General features: G+C 33.3%; 2 protein-coding genes across 3 annotated transcripts; both read right to left on the reverse strand.

Moving 5' to 3' along the window:
- Window positions 724–6,274, reverse strand: LOC105172548 (uncharacterized protein At4g06598). Of its 2 annotated transcripts, none has more exons than XM_011094031.2 (6): window positions 5,802–6,274; window positions 4,598–4,920; window positions 2,820–3,552; window positions 1,823–1,898; window positions 1,598–1,724; window positions 724–1,518 (listed from the first exon to the last, which is right to left on the reverse strand). In XM_011094031.2, the coding sequence occupies exons 3-6, from the start codon at window positions 3,530–3,532 to the stop codon at window positions 1,310–1,312; spliced, it is 1,125 nt and encodes a 374-aa protein (XP_011092333.1). In that variant the 5' UTR covers window positions 3,533–3,552; window positions 4,598–4,920; window positions 5,802–6,274; the 3' UTR covers window positions 724–1,309. The 2 variants fall into 2 exon arrangements, with proteins under 2 accessions (XP_011092333.1, XP_011092330.1); XM_011094028.2 differs by having other exon boundaries at window positions 2,820–3,549; window positions 5,802–6,266.
- LOC105172549 lies at window positions 11,022–14,062 on the reverse strand. Its single transcript, XM_011094032.2, has 2 exons — window positions 13,625–14,062; window positions 11,022–12,836 (listed from the first exon to the last, which is right to left on the reverse strand). Exon 2 carries the CDS (start codon window positions 12,832–12,834, stop codon window positions 11,716–11,718), a length of 1,119 nt encoding a protein of 372 aa, XP_011092334.1. The 5' UTR covers window positions 12,835–12,836; window positions 13,625–14,062; the 3' UTR covers window positions 11,022–11,715.

Consider the following 15,713-nt stretch of genomic DNA (forward strand, 5'->3'; position numbering starts at 1 on the left):
ATTGTTGCTTTCTTTCTTTTTTCTTTTTAGGAATATGATGTGTTGGCTTATATATAATTTTTTATTCATAATATGTTTTAAATATAAAATATTATTTATTATATGTACGCAGGGATAGAGCGCCACGGCAGCTAATGTTACAAAAAAATTTAGAAAAATTAACTTTTTTTTTAAAGAGCTTATATGATCCAAAATATTTTATTTTGAGATATTATAAACTCTTTAAAAAAAAAATAGCCAAATAAATATTTAGAGCTTATAAGCTCTCAAACATCTTATAAGATGTTTTGAGGAGCTTATAAACTTAGTCAAACATCCTCTTAATTGTTTGACGGCTAAAATCAAAAGAATGCCCATAATTTTTCTAACAACAAAAATATTTATAATTATGATAAACTTAAAAGAGGACATCGTAATTTACACCCTTTAATTTAATCTAACTTTATAAGGACTGAAACTTTTCAAAGTTTTATTTTTTGTTCCACACATGCAATCATTTGTACACAAATTGGGAGTTTGAATCCAAGACCTATACCAAGAACTTCTGAAGCCCAAACTACTTAAATATCCCCTAAATACAGTTATTCTTGTTTATTTTTGTCCAATTGATTTGTCCTAATAAAGTTGGACTTGGACTCAATTGAAATTCAAACCAAGTCTTGGTGGTAGTACATTTGACTTGAATTAATCTCAGACTGATAAATATTAGATTATAACAAGAAATTTAAGAAATTAATATGTATAATATCTTGTAAACCCAAGAAGAAAAATTTCAAATCCTGACCAGATTTGACAGGATCAGCTTTCTTGCAATCCAGCAATCAAAGAAAAAGTAATCAAATGGAGTAAAAGAAAAAGATCACCTCCACAGTTCACCAGCAAATGGAACTCGAGGAATTGTAAGATTGCATAAATTTCTGGATCAATAATAACCACCATGCAAGTTGCAGGAGGCAAAAGAAAAAGAGAAACCGAAGGTTGATCACTTGACATACAAGGATATGCTAGCTTCAGCTCCGATAGGAGAATCACCTCGGGCGAGTCACGGGCCAGAACTTCTATCTTCTGGCGCAGACTACCAGGCGCACAAGGCACTAACCTTATGAGAGAAAACGGTCAATTATAACTGAAAAAGGGATGGAAATAATGGCAGAAGAAAACACGAGCAATGGTGCTGCTGCAGGACAGGACTACGAGTCCGGGTTTCAGTCCACACGAGGGAACTGTTTTTTGGTCATTGGCATGCATAGTCAGTCGAGAGGAGTGGTTAGTGCTTAGAGGAAATGGGAAAAACTCATGCAAGATTACTCTATGTATGAAGTTGGCTAGAAACTGGATCGTGACCAGCAGTAGCTTCCTTGTGTTTCAAGGAAAGATTGGTGAATTGTTGATCAAGATCTCTGCTCTTGGCACGACGATGGCTGGACGACATCGGCTGCTGCTGCTGCTGTGGTTGCTGTTGCTGATGATACAGGCTCCGTAGTCTTGCGACTTCTCTCTCCAATACTTCATGCTCCACTGCACACACCATCCAGAAATGAGTTCCAAGAGAATCTGTTCTAATGAACTTCGGACACTTGATAGGACGAGAACTTACTATACTTGATAAGCTGCTCCTGAGATAAACTATCTAATCGTTGCTTCAGTGCTTTGTTTTCCATGGTAAGAATGAGATTTTGCTGGTTAAGGAATTCAAGCTCAGCAGAAACTTCAGAGCCTTCTGCCTGCAATGGTAAACAACATACGTTATATCAGGAACTAGGAAGAATTAGTAGTGTGCTGTATCATACTAAGATTTTTGTGGAGCAGGAAGAAGACTTGCCTGTAGAGCTTGGACGTTTCTCTCAAGTTCAGCTATATATTGAAGCTTCCGGACACGCGAACGCTGAGCAAATTGCCTGGGTAAGGTAGAAAGTCTTAAGTTTAAAAACCTTCAATTGCTGATAAATTGTTGGAATACATTGAAGAAATTTGAGTGAAATTCAATGAACAAAGAAAGAAAATTGCACCAAGTAAAATAGCTACTTTTACATTGTCTCGTCATATAAATTAAAAATCTCTAAATATCCAGGTAAAACACAGACATGGGAAATGTAAGTGTATTATTATTACAGAACCACCTATAATCTTAATGTTTTATATGCTTAAACCACAGACATGAAAGCAGAATATTATGTTCACTACCCAGAGTCTAGAGCAGCTAAGAGCAAGAAGAAAAGAAATTCATTGCTAAGTTTTCAGATAAGTACTCTTATTTTTAGTATACCTTAACCCGACATCAATACTTTAGTTATACTACTCAGGGATAGCAATCACTCCAGGTAAGTTTTTCTAAATTTCAGGACGTAAGAAACACAGTTTACTGCTCAGCTTACAATTGAACTATTAAGGAAATTCACTTGCTTTGTGAACCATGTAATCAGATCAAGGATTGGTAAATAGTTGGTAAGAATCCCTTCGGGAGCATTAATCAGTGTTTATCCATTGTTATGCTTACTTCATATCTGGATAAGAGAGCACCCTGTTAAACCTAGGGAGTTAACCCGAAACCCATGTGTAGCTCTTCCAGAAAAATTTGAATATGTGCAAAACAAGGTCATGTTACTCACTGATGTGTCCTCAAATTAATCCTTAAGCATGCAAGGATCATTCATTTATTTCACTACATAATTCCAATCATAAATTGCTCACCAATAACATGTGCAACATTGAGAGAAAGGGAATTACCAAATGAACAAAAGCTGCCTAAGAATTGAGATTCAAAATTTTCATTAACTCGAACTTCAACAACATTTATCAAGTAAAGGAGGTTTACATACTGTTTGGCACGTTTTGTGTCTGTTTCTGATGCCGAAGACTTGACATGAGTAGAGTCCTTGCCAGAGGACCCTTTTGGACCTGATTCAACATCTTCCTGCTTTTCAGACAATGAAGTTGGATCCCTATCGGCATCTTGCGAGGTGCTTAGAGACCCCGCATTAGGAACAATGGCAGTGTCCCTAGGAGAAGGCCGGCCACGGGGAGGTGCAACTGAACTTATAGGTGTATTCCATGGCTTGTTCTTGGTTTTGCCGGAAGGATTTAGGTTTGCATAGAAAGAACTATGCTGTATACCTTTATAAAAATCAAAGTCTTGAGATCCCCATGAAGATAATGGAGTCATATTTATTAACTTGTTATCATCTTGAGCTACATAATTCATACTTCCAACATTAGCTGTATCAATATATGCAAAGGAATCACTTGATGAGCGCCGATGACCTCCTCTACGCACAGGTGGTTCGGGCTCATTTAGGAGTTCATCCAGCCAAGAAGGTTGTTCCTCTAACAAGAAACTTTCAGAGGAAGTACGTTGATGATGTGAATTTCCGTGTCTGGGCTTCTGAGGAGCTTTTGGACCAATTACTGAAGTAGGAATATATTCATCATAGGATGGAGGTAAGCTAGGAAATGGACATTTAGGGGGCAGTAATGAATTCTTCCCATTGTACATCATGTTTCTCATGGTTGACGATCCCTTGGAGTTTGCCATAGCTGAAATATCAGGTCCTGCTAATAAAAAAACTCAACAATATAATATAAGAAATGTAATCCGGAAAGTGTAAACCCGTAGCAGCAGTCCAGTATCCAAATACACAATGTCAAGTGTATCATGAAATAGAGAAAAGGTAAAAGAATCAAGAAAACAATACAACCAAATAAAAATCAGTACAAAGCATCCCACTTTCAGATACACAAGAACTCTATATATAAACAGAGAATCAAAGGTTTCACGACCTACCCAAAAATGTGAGTGGTTCCTATTATAAGAGGAACAATCTCATTTTATCCACCATAGCACATACACCTACTAATGCCCTCCGCACCCCCACCTACATCCACCCACCTTGGGAACAGGAAACATAAAATCAACAGGTGTAGGTCAGACCTTATCCTTTATCTCCAGTTTAACAGTTTAAATTAGACAGAGGAATGAAAGCTGCATGTACTTGGCTAGTACCCCCAAATATGACTTTAAAGGCATCGAACAAGCACATACACTTAGTCATAAACACCATTCAACTAAGAAAAAGTTAAGCTAATGGAATACAAAACAAAAAACTCTTGAAGCTCAGAAAAGCGCCTTCAGTACACTAATCAACAAGTGGCAATTCCAGACTAAACATCATACCTGGAAGGGCTTAGATCCATTCAGTAAAATGATTGTGTTAGAGATGTTTTCCTGCTAACCTTAAGAAAGGTAAATGTATTTTGACTCTACATTAAACACTAGTGTTTACACTAGAAACCCCCAATCAGTCAAAGGGCCATACACATCCACAAAACCTATATTCCCACGTTACTAAAAACACAACATCCAGTGGAGACACTTGCTCCAACACCTTTTTCTTTTATAAGCATGATTCAATTCCCTAATTTAAGTTTCTTCACTAATTCCTCACCGTTGAGATATAGATATCAAAAGTTCAGCTCTTTACTTTACCCATGTTCCAACAATGAAGATCAAATCAAGAACAACAATAACTCTTGCCCATTAAATTTGAAATGAGCAATTAATCACCAAAGTTTTGAGATTCGGGAAGAAATGAATGCTAACCTTCAATAGTTATGAATAAAGATCTTGAGAATGTCACAAACAGCAAATCTAGAAACAGAAAAGATCAAACTTCCACGAGGTGCCCAATGGTTTCTTCTTCTGCTTCAAAAGCCCCCTTTTTCTTTGCTGGCTGCTCCTTTTATTTCTCGTCTCTCTTTTCCTCTCTCTATTCTACTTGCACAAAGTAGCTGTTCTAGTGAGGATGAGTAACTGTTCAAATCGAGGGTTTTTGATAACTCAACATGAGCTTCGACTTTGTTGCTTCAGCATTATGCAACTCCAAAGCAAACCCAAGAAGATCAAACACTTGCCACATCACGCTCCTGCATACAGAATGTGCACAGAATTATTTAGTATGCACCAGCTGCTATGTAATCCATGATGACACATTCATGTGAGACCCAGAGAATGGACCATGGCAGACTTTACTTAACTTGTATTCATCAATATGCCACCTCATTCATCTGGTATGCACATGCATTAATTTATAAAAAGTCACTCACTTAAAAACTTAGACAAACAGAATTAACCAGAAAAATAAATAAAAAAAAAAATGACGTTGCAACCCGCTGTTAGTAGCTCTAAAATTTAAACAATATCTTTACTAAACCAATAAGTAAAGATCGGTTTCAAACTAAGCATCATCAAAACAAGATATTAGATCCACTCACAAGCTGTTCTTTTTTATGTTACTTTTTTCCCCTCTGAGTCTCTGACATAAAACCCGGAAATTTTGATTTAGAACTGCATGAACCACCAAGCTTCAAACTCATATTTAGGTTCAAATGTTCACATGCAAACCAGAAACTCATCCACTACCAATTGCTGATAAGCATTAAAACCAAGTATCTGAAAGTTTAAAAGCCAGAGTATCACCACAATTTCAGCTGAAAATAATACAACAGTTCTATCCACATCCAACTACATTTAGAAATTAGAACCCTATCCTATAAAACCTCAAGCAATACAATTTCAAGCTTGATTTAATCCCTAATCTAATTTTTTTTCACCAACCACCCACTGATTGCAAACAGACACATGCAACTCAACCTTTCTTCACCCACATTTTCTCAGAACCCCCCGAAACTCTAACCAGCACCAAATCAAGCAGACGGAAACAACCCACAAGAGCCAGACTCAAACACGTGCATCCAATCACAAAATCAAAGGATTGGTAGATTCGGAAATAAATGAACCAAATTACCTTCAATAACTGCGAGTTATGATCTTGACAAATGTGAAGCCAGAAACGACAATCAAAGCTCAGTGAGTATCACATCTAGGGTTCCGATTGTCTCCTCCGAAAGCCCGCCCCCCTTCTGCTGGTTTTGGTCCTTCTTTATTGCAATCACTCTGTGTCCTCAACAATTGCACACAGTTGACATCTTATATGTATGGTGAAATATAAAAGTAATAATATATATATATATATATATATATATGCTTCTTAATGTTTTTTCATTGCATTTTGTCCTAATTTTCAACCATTTCACCCTAATTTTCAACCATTTCACCCCAATCCAATGTGGATTTGTCACATTACATTGGAACTCTATCCATTGTTTGTATTTTTCCCCAATCTTGAAATACCTCAAAGATTTAATCCACTGATTATTTTTTATTTATATAAAAAAAATCAGTAAAGCGAATAGTACAATTATTCTCATTTTTTCAAATAATCAATTTGACTCGTAATCATTCAAAAGATAATTCCATCGGCACACAAATAAAAATTTAGAACAACGCCTCATAACCTATCATCTAAGACAAACATGTTGTTACAGCAACGTCAAAATATAAATTAGATCAAAACTAATCACCATAAATATTACAATAAAAAGGTAAATATTGCAATAAAATTTGTTAGATTTTAAATCAAGTCAATAAAAAATGAAATAAATGTAGGCCAAACTCATAAATGGTCCCAATAAATTAGGCAAAATGTAGCAACAGCACAAGTTGCATTAAAAAAAGTAGGGATTTGGTGGGTTTGGGACAACCAAACTCTCCTGGCAACCACATTTTATGACCAAACTTTTGTGGGCATTTATGTTGTCTTTTTTATTTTTTTATTTCCACATTAAACATATGTTGTTGTTGGGCTGGCTCCAATGTGGGATGTGGACTCACTCTGTATTATCACAGGCCATAGTTTAACTTTAGTAAATTATAAAAGATTTTAGATGAGATTTGTCGTAGTTATAAATAATTTTTTTTAGTTTAAAAAATTATAAATATTTTTTTAAAATTAATGATTGTCTAATATATGTCCTTATAATGGGTTATTATGAAAAATATTTGTTAGATGGTCATTGATTTTACGTAGTAATTATAGTTTTTTAAATAATAATGAAATATTATAATTATGATAAATTTAAAAAAGTTGGTTGTAATTTATTTTTAATTTAATGTATTGAGGATATTGTTTGAGAATTGAGAAACTCGTAATTATTACAAGTTGGCTGTTAGTATTTTACTACTATAAAGTAACTAAATCGTAGTTTGTGTACATATATCATGGTACTGAGAGTGTGGTTGCACATGTTTAAAATAAGTACTTATTATTATTGAACAATGTTTTTGTTTTTAAATTGTGTAAATTAAGTTGATCTAGAAGTTATAATCAGCTCTCTACTAGCAATGTAATTTCCTTGTGAAATTGTAAATAGTATGAATAATTACACTGTTCTTCTCTTAGGTTTCGTGTAATTACACATACACCTTATGTAATTTTGAAACGGGGGACAGTGGGATTGAGGGTGGTGATAATTAATTATTTAAATGGTATTTGTTATTATAAGGATAAATTACAAAAGCTCCTTTAAGATATGTTTTAATTACAGATATTTTTTTTTATTATTTAAAATATTACAAATATTCTCTGAAATTATAAATTATAAATAACCCCTTTAATGCATTGTCACAAGAGAGTATTTGTAATTTCAAATTGATATTTATAATTTTTTGAATAACGAGAGAATATTTATAATTACGATAAACTTTTGAAGAGTTTATTATAATTTATCCTAAAATTAAATTAAAAGAAAGGAGAAACTTCCTATTCTCAAATATTCAGGAAACTGAAAAATGCCTAAGAAACATGTGAATGCTGTAGGATGCAATGGCCATGGAATCATTAAAAGTGGGAAACTAATTGGCTAATTATGTTACAATGTAAGTGTGAACAAAGCAAGTCCACCAGATCGCAGACTGCATCGAGCTCGCATCGCTATTCCACCAGGTCGAACGACCTCGATTCTGTAGGTCGATGCTGGGGGAAAGAAACCAATGCGTCGATCAATAGCGTATTTATTTACTTTTCTTCTTTTATTATTGACGGAGATACGTATATTGTCTTTGAGGACGTCAAGAACCAATGAGCTTCTTCCATCTAGCGTACCCCAGAACAAGAATGAATAGCGCTATGGAAGCGATTGTCATGATCCCGACAATGGCCCAGAAAGTCCCATTGATGTTGTACAATGTGCAAGGAATGTTCATCCGAATATCCCAGCTATGAGAGTTTAAACTGCGATGGAAAACGAGGCTATTGTCATCGTCAACTGAAGTTGTATGAGTTTGTTTCTCTGGTTGTCGAGTTGGATGTTGATATAGTCCTCTGTGTCGTTAATGTATTCTCGTACTTGCAAGTTTAGGACATGCGAAATAAGAGAATGTCGAGAGTTTAAAACTCAACAACATGTTCCTGATGTGATTCTCTCTACGACCGCGGTAACATAGTTACAGTATTTCCTTAGACCACATGAATTCCAACACTTGATCTTCCGACCACATAGCAATACGAACTAGTTGGAATCAATGTTAGCAAAATGTTCCAGGGAGAAGCAAGAGAAGTTATGATGCTCCTAATCAGAAACAACGTTAGAGCCAATTCCCTGGAACATGAAAATCCTCAAAATTTCAAGAAACTACATAGGATCTACTCTTCTTTACCAATTAAACACATCTTACGCTCAAACACCTGGCCTCACTGATATATACTTACAACTCCTTTTTTATCACGATTTTTTTGTCAATATCAACAAATTTAGTAAATCTTTACTAAGAAAATGACTTATTCGTTAGATAGAAGTAAACCTCATGGACGGCAAATGTAATTTTTCAAACTATATGGCGTCTGTGTGTAATTAGACCAAACCTCAAAAAAAAAAAATGTAACTATCCCTTAAAAAAATATAAAACTTATAAGCCACTCAAACTTTTCGTATGAATACTAAGAATACAGTCTCTTTTGGTACATCATTAAAAACTGAAAATATAGATTCAAACATAGCATCCCTAAAGAATTATCGATCAGTACAAAAACTTATATCTCATTTCATCCAAACAAAGTATTAGTAGAAGTCTTCAAACATTAATGTTACTCTGACCATGAAAGTCAAACCACATTCAAGTCACACACAATGAAATAAATACCATGCGACTTATGTGTTTTCTCCTGAGAATTTAATGAAAATCGTGTTTGGTTGATACCCATTAGTTTGACCATTTTTTGGTCCTCATTTTATTCACATTTTTGGAATTATAGTTAGAAGTAATTACATATAAATAGTGTAATTTTTTTTATTTAAGGTTAAATACATTTATGTTCTTCTGAAAATAATTTAATCACACTTTATCTCTTGTAATTTTAGAAATTATACATAAAAACCCTTTTGAATATAATTACGATCACTCAAATTGAAAGTTCATTTCGTAGTAAAGGTGTGATTATGATACGACCATTTTCGCAAAAAGCTTAAGCATAATTTCAAAAGTTTGAAGTAGTGAAGTGTAATTATATTATTTTATAGGGGTCTAAATATAATTGACTTTTTATTTTTTTTATTTGAACACATCACTGTGTCAATGATTGAATACATATAATTAATAAACGAGATTTATTCTTGTTGATATATATATATATCAAATTATTTGACATAATTATAAATACCTTATTGTTATTTAAAAAATTATAAATAATCCCTGATTTTATTACAAACTATCAAAAATATCTTTTTTGAATTATAAATTATTTATATATACATTATAATTTTTAAAAATATTTTTATAAACTAATATTCTCTATAGATTATTTTAATGTCTTTAACAACGAGACAATTACGTTAGCCTCCATTAGACTTTCATTCAATTTTTATGATAAATCGACAAAAATATCTTTTTAAATTATAAATTATTTATAAATATATTATAATTTTTCAAAATACTTTTTATGAATTAATATTCCCTATAGATTATTTACTTTATCCACCGTCGAATTTTTTATATTTTTTAAATATTACTTTTATTTAAAAAAAAACAACAAGGGTAAAATAGTAATGTCCACTTCACCATATATGAGCTACATAATTATTTTTTATTTGAAGGGGGGAAGGGATATATTTGAAAATTTTTAAATAATAAGGAAGAATTCATAATTATGTTAAACTTCAAGAGAAGTAGTTGTAATTTACCCTATATATATGGCAAACTTTTGGTCATGTAAATATAGGTCGGTAGCATTTTTTGTCTTGTAATTTACTCCAAATTACACATTTCATCATTTTTTATGAATTTGATCCCTAAATATCTTTTGTTATTTTTTGACAAATTTAGTCACATGTTGACAATTTTAACCCTTTTTACACCGGAGTAGATCTCATCTTGGATCCTATAACTACATATAGATTATCAGCACTAAAATTATCAATACATGACTAAATTGCCAAAAAATTCTAAATGTAAACTGTTCAGAACTAAAGTTTATAAAAAAAAAATAATAACTAAATACATAAATGAAATAAGTTATTAAATAAAAAATACTACCAACCTATAGTTATAGGATTAAAGATGCAATTTTACTTGTGGGTATATATATATACCAAAGTCAAATATTAATTATATATATTTATTTATTTATTACATTTGTACAGAAGAAATTAATACCAAATCACCTGTTGAAATCATAAGAATACCAACAGATTTTGCAGATAAAAGTTGTAGTTTGGTTATTGGTAATGGTAAAACACCAACCAAATTGCAGCCTTATTTATTACAACTTGGTAATGATCTAGTGCAGGGGCAGGGTCAGGTGGGATTCTAGAAATTGCAATATCTATGTAATCTAGATTCAATTTGAATTGCATGTTACAAAGATTTTCTTCTAGTCCAAAATATTATGTGTAATTATGTAGAGGTAGTTTGTGTAAACAAATCATATATCAAGGGATCACTATATTTTTTAGTTTAACATATTGATATATTAAATCATTTTATGATATTTGGATGCAAGGAATGATGTACTGAGTTATTTTTATTAAGAAGAACTTATATCATTTTTCAGATGTGAATAACAGTAATAATTGAAGGCTAACTGTCCCATAAACAAGGGATTTTAATATAAACTGATTTGGCTTCATATAACTACTTGAAAAGTTTTGTAGTTTCTCAAAATAGGAGCAGAAAACATGAACATAAGATGCCTGTTACTTCTCTCAGAAAGCTTCTGAAGTTGAAATACAACGGAATCTGGAGAACAAAAAGATGCTGAAATTGCACAAGATTTACTACTATACAGAAAAATCAACTAAACACAGTTGTTGTACTGCATTTAATCAAAACAGGAAAAGTGTGTTCACTTTGTATTTTGCTATTGAATTTCATCAACAAAGGAGCATAGTCCAGGTGGGTCAATCTTACTTGAGAACAAGAAGTTATCACAAGAAAGTAATGGTGGAATCATCATATGCCATCATTCCCAGAAATTTCAATTGGATCAGCTCATGAACTGCATTCCTAATGGAAATAAATGGTACAAACGTACCTCAACTTCAAGAATGCCTTCTGCCGTGACTGACAAACTTCCTGTTTGTATACCGGCAACAGCAAAAATCTCGTTTTGCATAGAAACTTGATGTCACCACCGATTCCAAAAAAACTTGACTGTAGACCCCAAATGTGTTACTTGTACAATGATCTTTTGTTTTTCTTTTCAACTCGAGTTTGTTGGTTGTCTTTGTTTTCATTAGCACTCCTCAAATTTGCTCTTTGATGAATAAACAAAAAATGTGAATTTGATGGGTGAAATTATCTACCTATATCCACACAAATTTACCATATCATTGAGGAACTGAAAAGATCAAGCATCCATTATCCCAGCGTAATCCAATCTCTCTCCCAACTTGCAGGTTCTTCTCTCTGATAATTTTACCCCATTTACCAATCAAATTGTAATAACTTCCACGCCATTTCAATTTCATTACATACACATCTCCTGTATCATCGTCTCGAGCATTGATACCAACTTGATGCTCATTCCTCAATTGCTCCCGAGCTTGTTGCGTCCAGTAGAAGAGAATGTGATCTTCTACTGCTTTGCCTGGCAAAGTGAGGAATGGGTGATTGGTGTCCACATCCGACAATGTCAGAGCTTTCCTTACAGGCCAATTATCATGTCCAGATGCTGTTGCAACATGACGCTCCTCTGGAACTGAGAAGTATAAGCAATTATTTGCCCAACGTAATCTGATTTCTTGTCCAACACCAAGACCTTTATGTCTAATTATATTCCCCCATTTCCCAATAAGGTTGTAATAATTGCCGCGCCATTTCAATTTCATCCCATGAGTATCACCTGTATCATAATCTCGAGCATTTATAGACACATGCTCTTCCTTTCTCAATCTTTCCCTTTCTTGAGGCACCCAGTGCAGAAGAATATGTTCTTCAACTGATTTACGAGGCAATGGAAGAAAGGGATGATTAGGATCAACATCAGACGATGTTAAGACCTTTCTAATAGGCCAGTGGTCCTGCACCAACGGTGCTGCAACAGGTCGGGTTGGTTGTGGTATTGCAACAATCTGCTGTTGAGGAACTGAGAAGTGTAAGCAACCATTAAACCACCGTAGTCTAATTTCCTGCCCAACATCAAGCCCCTTTCCACGAACAACTTTTCCCCATTTTCCAATGAGATTATAGTAGCTACCACGCCACTTCAATTTCATTGAATACATATCTCCAGTATCATCATCCTGAGCACTAAGACTCACTTGTCCTTCAGCTTGTAAATGTTCTTGCTGTTGAGGTGTCATGTACACCACTATATGAGTTTCAACTTGTTGCCGCGACAATGTTAGAAAAGGATGGGTGATATCAACATCAGAGAGTGTGAGTGCTTTTCTGATAGGCCACTGATCCTCCACCCGAGGTACAGTATTGTAGTATGTTGTCCTCATTCCTAAATTCCAGAAAGGGGGAAACCATGAGAAGAGGAATCTTTAGCTGTTGATATTAGTTGTACTAAACCAGTTAATAAAGATTTACTTTGAGAAACAACAGCCAGGACAAATCAGGAATCCTCAAAGAATTTCCACATATAATTTAGTGCACGGTCATTAATTGGAGTTCATCCATGGCCACCAATTATACATGCACGGGTTACTAGTAAATGTGGCGCATACTTTTGGGAAAAAAACATGTAAAGTTCTGAAACAGCGTTTACAGACTGGTGAAACAAATTTCAAAATGACAAGCAGATAAATTTGGAGCAAGAACATTGTCAACCTAAAAACACAAACCTTTTACTCTTGTTGCTCATGTTCGTTTATCTTAATATACAATCCAATTAACAGCAACAGCCAATGAACTCATACCAAACTAAGACAAGTAGTTCCCATTGACTAATTCGAAAAATCTACTAAAAGATGTACGATCACCAGTCCAGGAAAACAAACCATCAACCACCATAATCCACGGATTTTAAGCCTTCCTGCAAATCCAATTCAGAAAAGGAAAAATACAGAGTCCAAACTTTCCGTTCAATTAAATAACTCCCAGAAATTCGACTGAAACAAAAGATCACATCCTAAATCATATATCAAAACCCCCAAAAGGTCAAACACCAAAAACAACAATTTATAACAACACAAACAAGCGAATTTACGAAATTAAAATCCGCAACACCCAAAATTCGATCGTCGCCCTTTATCTAAGTATATTCAATTAAAATCGAAAACAAGCTCTTACTCTGTTACGAAATCCTCCGTTCGATTACAGAGACCCCAAAAAATCTTAGATCCTCGCAAGCCGGTGGAAAATAGAAGTGATCGAACACTGCAAAACTCCGATTCCAAATGAGCTGTTGGCGGGAACTCAAGAATTGTTTAGGGTAAAGCGGTCAAATAATAAATGGTAGAGTTCACCAAGGTCTGGAAGGGCAAGCAAAACAAGAAACGTCCTCCGAGTACGGAAAGACGCATTCGGCGGCTGAGGCTGAGTCGTCGGCGGCGGCGGCGGCGACTGGTGGTGGAAGCGGTGTGAGTAGGTGAAGCGGGTGGGGGTGTATGCCGTGTGTGAACAGAGCTTGGAAAATATGTGAGAGAGAAAATTGAAGAAGGACAAATTCTGTGAATTGAGCAACACCCAATTTCCCATATTTGGACAAGTTAAAATTTCACAATTGTGACTTCCATAATGTAATGATGTGATCTCAACTAATTAAATAATAAATATTATATACTTGCACCGTAATTGATGTATAATTTAAAAAAATGATCAATCACATAATAAGTATATAATATTAGAAATAATCTGATCCAATCAAACCTAATTTGAATAAGAATTTTCATGTAGACTTAAATATTATGAATTTAAATATGGTTGACAACGCATAACTTGTCATAAACCGTGTTCTCATGAGAGTAGCGCCAAAAACAAATAAATTATTCGATATACAATTGAAATCGATTGATATAAATTCGTTTGAATTCGATTTGTTAAATTTAATATATCGAATTTGAACATTTTTTTTTGTTCGATAAACATTTTAGTTTGACTAGAGCTCAATTTGATCAGTGTAAAAATAATAAAATATACTTAAAAGTATTAATTTATTTGGGCTCAATCCGTGTTTGATCCAATTAAATTTTGTTTGGACTTAGGATTCATTTGTAATACAATTTATTATTATTGTTATTATTTTAAAAAATATGTATCGATATTATCAATAAAAAAAATTAAAGAAAAATTATATATAGATACTAAAATAAATAAAAATAAGATATGCTTTTTAGCCCTTTACGTTTATCGTTCCACCCAATTTTAGATATAAACAAAATTGGACTTTTGAAGTGTTTCATACACATCCAATTTTGCTTTCTCTCAAACCATTTTTCGTAACCAAACACCAAACTTTTGGTATACATCCACTTTTCGCTCCAAGGAGACAATAATCAAAGAAAATTCAAACATAATTTTTGAAATTCGTTATTAAATCAAATAAATTTAAATAATGATGTGTTCGACCCGATTCTTAATATTTATAGTCTTGATATGAGTCCATATTATGACTAAATTAATAGTTTGGATCTGTTTAGAGTCAAATCCAAAATATTTAGGCATGTAATATGTAATATGTAATAACAAAATCAAAAATGTTCGATTATAGCCATTCGATTCTTAAATCAGTAAAATTATAAAAGATTATGAGGGTGCGAGTAAGAAATAGGGTGGGTTAGCTAGTAAGAATATGGTTATCATTTCATGGACCATCAATACAGATTTAATATGCGGTCATGATGAGTTTGTATATATTCGGGTTCAAATCGTTTTGGAACAAAATCGGTACCTAGGCCATTTTAGGCATTAAACAATAGATATGTGAGCATTTATATCATTTTAAGTACCCCTTGTATCGTCCCCACATTCATGTGGGAACTTCTTATTTAAACTAATTATCATAACACATCGTTTTTGCGTGTATATAATAAATAAATTTTTAAACTTTGAAATATATTATACATAAGAATAAAATATAAAAACTAACATATTTCATTTCAATAAATAAATAAATAAATAAAAGAAAATTAACATAGGGATATAATCTACAAAAAAAAATGTTGCGCTGTCACAAACCGCCATTTGTGAAAGAAAAATATATTTTTTATATTTATTTTTAGATAGATATATAGATGGGAAGAAAAATTTGAGTAGGAGTGATTGAAAAATACACAAGGGATATTTTTGGTAATTTGAAAAATTAATATCTTTTGTTATTAACCGCTATTCGTGAGTGGAAATATGATTTTCTTTTTATTAGTATAGATAAAATTTGATC

Source organism: Sesamum indicum, linkage group LG10 (assembly GCF_000512975.1).
Source record: "Sesamum indicum cultivar Zhongzhi No. 13 linkage group LG10, S_indicum_v1.0, whole genome shotgun sequence".
Lineage (NCBI taxonomy): Eukaryota > Viridiplantae > Streptophyta > Magnoliopsida > Lamiales > Pedaliaceae > Sesamum > Sesamum indicum.